Source organism: Ictalurus furcatus, chromosome 2, assembly GCF_023375685.1.
Source record: "Ictalurus furcatus strain D&B chromosome 2, Billie_1.0, whole genome shotgun sequence".
Taxonomy (NCBI): domain Eukaryota; kingdom Metazoa; phylum Chordata; class Actinopteri; order Siluriformes; family Ictaluridae; genus Ictalurus; species Ictalurus furcatus.
The window spans coordinates 38,150,554-38,161,208 of NC_071256.1; the positions used below are offsets into that span (position 1 = coordinate 38,150,554).

General features: G+C 41.7%; 1 protein-coding gene across 3 annotated transcripts in view; it reads left to right on the forward strand.

Moving 5' to 3' along the window:
• mybpc2a (myosin binding protein Ca) overlaps window positions 1-8,706 on the forward strand; it is a 39,073-nt gene extending 30,367 nt beyond the window's left edge. For all 3 annotated transcript variants that reach the window (XM_053618446.1, XM_053618454.1, XM_053618436.1), the window contains 10 exons: window positions 85-273; window positions 1,251-1,385; window positions 1,807-1,974; window positions 2,093-2,181; window positions 3,303-3,498; window positions 5,176-5,315; window positions 5,677-5,836; window positions 6,033-6,169; window positions 7,722-7,908; window positions 8,065-8,706. In XM_053618446.1, the coding sequence (XP_053474421.1) occupies window positions 85-273; window positions 1,251-1,385; window positions 1,807-1,974; window positions 2,093-2,181; window positions 3,303-3,498; window positions 5,176-5,315; window positions 5,677-5,836; window positions 6,033-6,169; window positions 7,722-7,908; window positions 8,065-8,096 (1,433 nt within the window). In that variant the 3' untranslated portion in view covers window positions 8,097-8,706. The remainder of the gene's footprint in view (window positions 1-84; window positions 274-1,250; window positions 1,386-1,806; window positions 1,975-2,092; window positions 2,182-3,302; window positions 3,499-5,175; window positions 5,316-5,676; window positions 5,837-6,032; window positions 6,170-7,721; window positions 7,909-8,064) is intronic.
• The last annotated feature ends 1,949 nt before the right edge of the window (window positions 8,707-10,655 follow it).

The following is a 10,655-nucleotide window of genomic DNA, read 5'->3' on the forward strand; positions in this document are numbered from 1 at the left end:
CGCCCTCTGACCAATCAGAATCCAGAATTCTGCAGCGCTGTGGTATTATCATCTTTATCGTAGTTGCTTTATTATTGTCTCCAGGTTATCTGATGGAGAGGAAGAAGAAAGGCTCATCCAGGTGGACCAAGCTGAATTTTGACATCTATGAGTCGACTGTGTATGAAGCGAAGAAGATGATCGAGGGCGTGATGTACGAGATGAGAGTGTTCGCCGTCAACAGCATCGGGATCTCCCAACCCAGTGCCGTCTCTAAACCCTTCATGCCTATCGGTGTGTGTGGAGTTTTAAACGTACAGTGTAATACCATGACAGTGAACGTGTTAGGAACCGCACAGGATAGAATTCAGGTAGCTAGTGGAAGCTACATTAGAGACTTAGATCAGAATTCAGAGTCAAGTCCATTGAAGTCCAGAAGTTACATCAATATTTATGAGGGGAAAGTTGCTGGTATTATAAATCGAGATGGGGGATTTCACCAGCGTCTAGACCAATGACTTTAACACCTGCCTTTAAACCTGAACAAATATCAAGGATAGAAACTGCAGACTGAAGAAGAAAATGGTTAACGCTAACATATATAATACAACGTAACATCAAAATGAATAATAAAAATACCAACATGATGATGTATAAATGAAAAGATTGAAGCGAACATTGAAACAAATCTAACAGGAATCGAGTATATCGCTAATACCTGTATATTGCTGCATGAATAGTCCTAGTTGTAATAATGAGTCTTTATTGGTCACGTATACATTACAGCACAGTGAAATTCTTTGCCTCGCATACCCCAGCATGTTCGGAAGTTGGGGTCAGGGCGCAGGGTCGGCCATGATACAGTGCCCCTGGAGCAGAGAGGGTTAAGGGCCTTGCTCAAGGGCCCAACAGAGGCAGCTCGAACCCTCGACCTTCCGATCAGTAACCCAGAGCCTTAACCGCCAAGCCACCGCTGCTCCTTGATTGCATTAATCACTGGGTTAATTGAACAAAATGGCTTCCACACTCATTATCCAGCAGCACATAGAATAGCACTTGATCCAGCACAAGTGATAAAAAATGATCACAAGTGATAAAAAATAAAATAATTTGATAAAAAATTATATATATATATATATATATATATATATATTTATGCCATCAAACTTTTGGAAGTTGGAATCTCGGGGGCATAACGAGACTTTCCATTCGGGTCGACTGTATTACTAGAGTGTTTCTGGATCTTACCTCTGAAGCTCTCTGTCTCGTAGCCCCGACAAGCGAGCCGACCCGGCTGATGGTTGATGACATCACAGACAACACGTGTGCAATTAAGTGGCGTCCTCCGGAGAGGATCGGCGCCGGTGGTGTGGACGGGTACATCATCGAGTACTGCATTGAAGGAGGTGAGGACCAGGAAGTGATGTTGTGAAGTGAAAGTTAAACAGGGTTAAAGTTCCCGGGGTTCAGAATTCCCTGTGGATCTCAGAGCATCTGCTACTGAGACTGCAAACAGCGACTAATAGCAAATTAGCATGCTACTGTACTTAGAGGAAGGTCACCCTGATTACATGCTCTGTGGTTATTGGATGTCAGCCATATATACGTGTGTGTGTGTGTGTGTGTGTGTGTGACAATTGTTATTTATTATAAATGCTTTAGAACTAATGACATATTTCTCAGCTATTTAGCACTCCATTTTACTTCATATTTTTACTTATGTAACATAAATAAATACATATATTACATTTCATTTATTTGATATTTGATATTATTTATATAATATTTAAAAACGGGGCTTTTATTTTGTATGTGTGTGCTTTTCAGGGAGCGAGTGGGTGCAGGCCAATGAGACCCCCGTAGATAAGATCAGTTATCGTGTTCGTGGACTGCAAATTGGAGAGAAATACCTGTTCAGAGTGAAAGCGGTGAACATCGCAGGTCTCAGCCCACCGGCCGAGATCAAACAAGGAGTCACCATCCGGGAGATCACCGGTGAGGGAGTGTCTCTCTCTCTCTCTCTCTCTCTCTCTCTCTCTCTCTCACTCTCTCAGTGTCTATAATATTTCTTTTCAGGCTATTATAAACAACTCTCTCTCTGTCTCACTCTCAGAGAACCCCAGGATCCGTCTGCCTCGTCAGTTGAGGACTAAATTCATCAGGAAGGTTGGGGAGAAAGTCAACCTCGTCATTCCCTTTCAGGTTAGTCGATTGCATCACTTCCTGTCCCGAGCCTTCTGTAACAGTGAGGTAAATGTTAAAGAAAGCGTCTAAGTGCTAGTTTTCTGTATTAACTTTTCTGTGGCCTTGTCTTGGTCTTGGCCATTGGACTTGAAAATGATTCGATGAGTCTCGAGCTTGACTGCAACTGTCTCGCTTTCATTTGGACTCGATCTTGACTTGGCCTCAAGCCCCTTATTACACAGTCTTGATTCGATCTCTACTAGTCCTGGTGTTGGACTGGTCTTGGACTGAACTATGGTGGTCTTGGATACAGCCCTAGAAGCATCCATGTCAAGGTTTTTTTTTTTTTATTTTAAAAAAGCATGTAGACCACCACCTTTAAACACAAGCACTTGCCTTCAAGCCTGCAAAAAACATCGGGGGATAAAAAATGCTGACTGAACAAGCAGCTTAATTTGAATTAAACACTGTCTTTCATTGGTGATCAACATCATTGGGGCGGCTGTGGTTCAGGTTGTCCACGAATCGTTGGTTAACGGTTCGATTCCCGGCCCATACGACTCCACATGCGTCCACGAAGTGTCCTTGGGCAAGACATTGCAACCCAAGTTGCTCCTGATGGTAGCTCTGCTGTCATTGGTGTGTGAGTGTGAATGGGTGAAAGAGAATCAATATAAAGTGCTACGGTTAAAAAGCTCTATATAAGTGCAGATCTTTACCATCATTACTCGACAGCTTACAGAATAGCACTTGATCCAGCGCACCTTGTTATTTTGCAGGAAAGAAACATACTCCTTCACACTATTTGAAGTGACCCCAAGATACTAAACTGAGGTCATTAAATTGGTAAAAGAAAATGACTTGGTGTACACAAGCTCATCCCATTTGCCCTAGAAACTACTTGACAAGTCTAAAGACACATCTAGTCAAAATGACTACAGCTTCTATAATGCTGAGATTCTGTCATCATAAAATGTCGTATTTTCCTGATATTCTGAAGAAGAATTCTGCAGGATCTGGTGGCTGATGTGATATGATCATTCTAACCCTAACCCTAGACTGACTGTGAGAGTGTCGATGGTGATAGTCAGGTCCAGCAGAAGTACTCCTGTAATAAATAAAACTGTTCTGTATGTCAGGGAAAACCTCACCCAGTAGTGACGTGGTTTAAGGATGATGGTCCGTTGGACCCAAAACTGGTTAACATCCGCACCACTGAGGTGGACACCATCCTGTTCATCAGGAGCGCCACCCGAGAACACTCAGGAAAATACACACTCTCCGTCCAGATCGAGAACATGGAGGACAGAGCCACCATCGAGATCCAGGTTGTAGGTGAGTTTACCTAAAATGTAGTCAATTATAGCCAAGATGTGTTGCGCAACGTCCAACATCTGCTTCTTTAGCGTTGCCGCTATAAGGCTAATGTAGCTAGCATGCACTGGAAGTAATTTAGCCTTGTGCAAACAAACTGCATTCTTAAAAAGGATTCTGACTCGTATTTTTTAATGAGTTATTTTGTTTGTTTATTTGATGGTACTCCGAAAACTAGCTATAAACCCCTAAAACTAGCTTCTCCGAAAAAGATAAACACTTCTAGAAATGGTCCAGGAAATATTTTCAGCCTAGAAAACATTTAGCGGAAAATACATTTCCAGTAACAAGCCTGGGAGCTAGCTGGCTAAAACGGTGCTTGCTAGCGACTTAACGTCATGCTAGTATGTCTCTAATCACGAGTGTAGCCGTGTTGAAAATCTGCTGCCTTTCTGTCAGTCTGACATGTCACAGAAATCTGATCTAATTAAAACTAAACATTTGTTTCAACTTTAAAAAAAGAAAAAGAAAAAAAGATCGACAGTAGCTAATCCCGCACAAACTCGACACCATATATCACGTCTCCTCTCCATTACTTTCTCCAAAACACCGACGTTATTTATAAAGGTAAGCAAAAGTGCTAGTCTATTCGTCATGGGCTTTATTAAAAGTTTGTGCAGGGGCTTGTTAGCAACTACGACAAAATGCTACTTCTATTAAGTTATGCAACAAGTCGTCAACGTATTTATTTGACAGTAGGGTATGATTCGTAAAGCAGCTCCTAGTGATTAGCTAGCTAGATAAGTTTAAAGTTGAAAGTTTTGCTCTCGGCTTGTAGACGCGCTACAGTGATGCTGCGTTCACGCGACGTAGACGGCGTACACAGATTTATTAGATGTTGCCATGGCGACAGCAGGGTTGCGGAAGGATTCTTTGGATGGGTAATGGTTCTAACTTTCTGGAGAGATTTTCCTTGGAGCCTTTTTTTTTTTTTTTTTTTTTTTACATTACCCCACCTCAGCATGTTAAACTAATCCGATTCGGCTTAATCCAGAACAACAAACATCAAATCTTTTACTTTTAACGTCAGTATTTATAACATTACCGTCATACAATGAAAGATAAGAAAGACTGCAAAAAAAAAAAGAATGCATCTTAATCAGTAGGCTAGCTGTCCGATCATACACCGTGACACCGTCACACGCCTGTCCCACGGATTCAGGATTATTCATCAGGAAGTCTTTGGGAATATGAAGGGAATGGGGTGGGATTAGGACAAGATTAAGGAACCCTAAATCTGAATTCACCCTCGGGGGTGAGCTAATGAGAGCTCGGAAACAACCCTGATGAGCCACTTAGTCACAGTGCGGTGCCAGCATCCTGCATCCGGGGCCAGGATTAATGCCAAACACCGTCGGCCTCTAACACACACACACACACACACACACACACACACACACACACTGCATTCCTTTCTTTATTTCATTCCCTTCTTACATCCTGTCTTGTTATTGCTCTTTACGTACGCTCACATCTCTTGATCTCTTCCTCACTTTAATCCCTCTCTTGCATCAAACTGTGTGCTTAACGGAGGACAGTGTGTGTGTTCATGTGTTGTGTCTCTGTGTGTGTTCGTGTGTGTGTGCAGCTGTTAGTAATGATGTCCTGATGATTTTCTGTCCCCTTGCGAACGCACAGAGAAGCCCGGGCCACCTGTCAGCATCGTAGTGACTGACGTGTGGGGTTTTAACGCTGCTCTCGAGTGGAAGCCGCCCAAAGACAACGGCAACAGCGAGATCACAGGGTACACCATCCAGAAAGCGGACATGAAGACCAAGGTCAGGACGGGTAGCACACACACACACACACACACACACACACACACACACACACACACATCATGGCTGAAGATTTAGCGTACGCCTTGCTTGGGAAAGATGCGCTCTTTCACCGTTTAGTCACCATTTTGTTGCTCTCAGCTCTCGGAAAGTTCTGCCTTTTATGGAGATTTGTGGGCGTGGCTAAATGTAAACATGTGGTGAATGTGCCTGGTAATTAACAGTTGATTGGCTGACGTTTGAAAGACAAATATGGAGTCCGAACTAGACGCTAGCCTGTAGTTAACCATGAGAAGAGGCAAAAGATGGGCTATCTTGCTAGCGTGATGTGATAAATATACGTGTGTGTGTGTGTGTGTAGGAGTGGTTCACAGTGTACGAACACCACCGCAGGCCGAGCTGCACCATCTCTGACCTTGTGATGGGGAACGAGTACACGTTCCGCATTTTCAGCGAGAATATCTGCGGCCTGAGCGAGGAGGCAGGGCTTAGCAAGAACACAGCCGTCATCTCCAAAACGGGTACAGATGCATTATGGGATGGGGATTGGAGGATTACCGATAAATCAAAAGATTAAAAGATTTGTTTTACACTCAGAGGATCTTTTGTGACTTTTCAGGCTGTGAGCTTCAGAATCTTTAAAGTTCTAAATACAAGGTGATCAAATGTGTGTCACTATGTACAGAGGGTTTTTTTATTTAATCGTCTTCGCTCTAGGTCTTCAATATAAGACGAAACCATTTAAAGAGATGGACATGAGCAGGTCCCCCAAGTTCATCACGCCCCTTGTGGACAGATGTGTCATTGCAGGTTACAACGCAGCCATCAGCTGCGCTGTCCGCGGCTGCCCCAAGGTAAGATCAATAATGTACATCTATCTATCTATCTATCTATCTATCTATCTAACGTTGAGATATTAATATTGGCACCCTTGGTAAATATGAGTAAAGATCGCTGTGAAAAATGATCATTATTGTTTAACCTTTTGATCTTTTGTTCAAAGAATTCACAAAAATACTCTGCTCTCATGGATATCAAACAAATGCAAACACAACACAGGTTTATAAAAAAAAAACCTTTGTTAAATATAGGTGTATAACAATTATTGGCACCCCTATGAATTCATGTGAGAAAAATATATTTGAAGTATATTCACATTGATATTTTGCATTTTGTTTAGTACACCTGGGTGACTAGGAACAGGAAATTGTTCAACAATGACTTCCTGTTTCACAGAGGTATAAATATGAGGTAACACATAGGCCAAAGTCATAGGCCTTAGTCATTCATAACAATGGGTAAGAGCGAGGAATATAGCTGTGATGTGCGGCAAAAGGTTGTTGAGCTTCACACAATGGGAAGTGTCTATAAGAAAATAGCACAAGCACTGAAAACGCCCATTTCCACCATCAGGGCAATAATTAAGAAGTTCCAGTCAACTGGAAATGTTATGAATCGACCTGGAATTGGATGTGTGTCTATATCGTCTCAACGCACTGTGAAGAGGACGGTTCGAGTGGACAAAACATCTCCAAGGATCACAGCTGGAGAACTGCAGAAGTTAGTTGTGTCTTGGGGTCAGAAAGTCTCCAAAACTACAATCCGAAGTCACCTCCATCACCACAAGCTGTTTGGAAGGGGTTCAGGAAAAAAGCCTCTACTCTCATCCAAAAACAAACTCGAGCATCTTCAGTGTGCCAGACACTACTGGAACTTCAAATGGGATCGGGTTCTATGGTCAGATGAAACCAGAATAGAGCTTTTTGGGAATAAACACCAGAGGTGGTTTTGGTACACACAGAGAGGTAGCCATATGGAAAAGTACCTCATGCTCACGGTTAAATATGGAGGGGGATCTTTAATGTTTTGGGGCTGTTTTTCTGCCAGAGGACCTGGACATTTTGTTAGGATACATGGCATCATGGACTCGATCAAATATCAACAGATATTAAATGAAAACCTGACTGCCTCTGCCAGAAAGCTTCAAATGGGCCGTGGTTGGATCTTCCAGCAGGACAATGATCCAAAACATCATCAAAATCAACACAAACATGGTTTACTGACCACAAAATCAAGGTCCTGCCATGACCATCCCAGTCCCCTGACCTGAACCCCATAGAAAACCTGTGGGGTGAACTGAAGAGGAGAGTCCACCAGCGTGGACCTGAAATGTGAAGGATCTGGAGAGAAAAAACATTTTTTCTGTATAAACTTGTGTTGTGTTTGTTCGATATCCATGAGAGCAGAGTATTTCTGTGAATGTTTTTCTTTAACAAAAGATCAAAATGTTAAACAATAAAGACAAATTTTCACAGCGTTCTTTGCTCATATTTACCAAGGGTGCCGATTTTAGCGGAGGGCGTTGTGTATACATAGCTTTAACGCAAAAATAATTGTTTCATCCAGCCAAAGATCATCTGGATGAAGAACAAGACAATAATCTGCGGCGATCCCAAGTTCCTCATGCAGAACAACCAGGGCGTCCTGACTCTGAACATCCGCAGGCCCGGCCTGTTTGATGGAGGGATGTACACGTGCAAGGCCGTCAACGACTTCGGCGAGGACGAGGTGCAGTGCAAGCTGGAGGTCCGAGGTAACTGACCCGAGTTTATAAAAAAAACCAAACAAACAGACAAAAAAAGACAAACCTTCTCTCCTGTGACTTCCTGCTCTTTTCTTTCCTCTATCTCTCTTTGATATTTATTTCCATTACCTGTTTCTGAAAACGTTCCCTCGCTTTACCTTTCAGTCATAACAGAGAAGGATGGAGCGAAGAAATGAAGACGTTCACGCAGCACAGAAGGATGCAGAAAAATGGAAAATAGGTGGAAACACAGTAGAGAATAAATAAGACTTGCAGCATAGTGGCTGTATCTCAGCCGCAGTTCTATAATCAGGATTGATATACGATGAGATTATTGCGGTTTTAGACGTATAATTGTTTTGTTATGAATGTGTCGGTTCCCTGCGCTCATGATTTTACACTTCATGTCTGTGCGCCAGTGTCTTCAGCAGCTTTGTGAATTTTATGCAAATGTTCATCAGCTCGTATTAATGAACCCGAGCCTGACTGACATAAGGAACGGCACCTCTGACAGATCTATACCCAAAAATGAATGAATAAATAAATAAATAAGTAAAATGTATAATTCAGACATGTGTCAGTGTATGTGGATGATCAGGAGAGAGTGTGTGTGTGTGTGGGGGGGGTGTTAGAGAGAGAGAGAGAGAGAACATGAGAGAAACAAAGAGAGACAGAATCAGGTTCTCATTAGCATAACACACTAGAGACTAATTATCGAACCCCGTCAACACAGCCCTAATTAGCCCTCGCCCACGTCATTACTGAGCAAACGAATTGCGACTAATTTAGACACGGTGCAAACAAACACAGCTCAGCATCCTCCGGGACCGCAACCAGAGACTGCGTTCTTCACGTGATGGACACCATGGAGTATACACTTACTTCCTACAGGACACAGCATGCGCACTCGCTGCCGAAACACGAGGAAACATGCGCTAATGCTAATTGGACAAGACCTAAGAAAATAACCTACAAGACCACGCATGCATGCTCACAATTCACACAGGAGAGAACATGCACACTTACTGCCTAAAATCAGAAAATACAGAGCATGCACACTTGATATATGGACAGGACAGAGCATGCACACTTGCTATCTGGACAGGACAGAGCATGCACACTTGATATCTGGACAGGACAGAGCATGCACACTTGCTATATGGACAGGACAGAGCATGCACACTTGATATCTGGACAGGACAGAGCATGCACACTTGCTATATGGACAGGACAGAGCATGCACACTTGATATCTGGACAGGACAGAGCATGCACACTTGCTATATGGACAGGACAGAGCATGCACACTTGATATCTGGACAGGACAGAGCATGCACACTGTAGCTACAAGACAAACACTAAGTGTTTCAGAAACCGTCAGATATCGGATCTCAACGTGAACCAAAGAGAGTTTTATACAGGCAAAGTTTAAACTCCACAAACAAAATTAAACATCAAAAGTCACAAATCCGACTAACATCCTTTGAGTGTAACGACACAAAGTGAGCAGTAGAGGGCAGGAGTCACTAACATACTGTATACAAATCCAGCAGTAACACTGGGAAATGATTAGTTTTCTACAGTAGAGTCCAGAAGGTGATAAGATTATGGCAGTTTACGGTTATGGATTAATACGAGATCTCTTTGTTTTATAGGAAATGATTATACAGGTATAAACATTATATGACACCATTAAACAAGTGTTTAGTGCAAAAAATAAAGTTCTAAAGGTGTCTAAATTTCTGATTCAGGACAAGTCCACATCATAACACCATGAATCAACTTAATATACATATTTTTCTCTTTAATCATGATTAAAACACACACACACACACACACACACACACACACACACACACACAGAATATTACATTTAACTCTTGACACTTTTGTCCCTTTTTTCTAATATCTAATATGTATATTAATATAATAGATAATCTAATATTATCTAATATGCCTTGCCCTTTTTGAAATGTGAAAGACAAAATGCAAAATTAAAAATGGAAAATTAAAAAGTTTAAATTATAATTCGGCTCTACTGTCAAATATAAAACTGCGATTAAATGATGCCTCATTTCCAAGCCTTTGTTAATTAATTAATGAATTAATTAAATTAGTTTATTCTCTTCTCTTGTTTATAATAATGATTAAACATGGTGCAAGAATTTGGGGGTTCGGTTATTTCAGCCACTCCAACTAATTGCATTTAGTGAATTTAGTAATTGCATTTTTTTCTCCTGTTAAAATATAATAAATAGTTTGGCATTGCCAGAATGATGAGCACAAAAATACGGAAGTACAGAAAAAACTCACAGTAAGACAAGCACTAAAAGCCACACTCAAGAGTCATGTGCAGATAAAATATAACTGATAAATTAAAGATGGGAATCAATAAATGATGGAGAGAGAGAGAGAGAGAGAGAGATAAAGACCCAGACAAAAAGTGCTGTAACAAGGTTAGAGAGCAAGAGAGACAGATAGAGAGTGTCAGAAAGAAAGAGAGAGAGAGAGAGAGAGAGAGAGAGGTGACAGATAGAAAGAGAGAGGGTCAGAGAGGTGACAGATAGAAAGCGAGAGAGAAAGACAGAGAGAGAGAGAGACATAGAGGTGACAGACAGAAAGAGAGAGAGAGAAAGATAGATAAAGGCACAGATAAAAAGTCCTGTAACAAGGTTAGAGAGCAAGAGAGACAGATAGAGAGTGTCAGAAAAGAGAGAGAGAGAGAGAGAGAGAGAGAGAGAGAGAGAGAGAGAGACA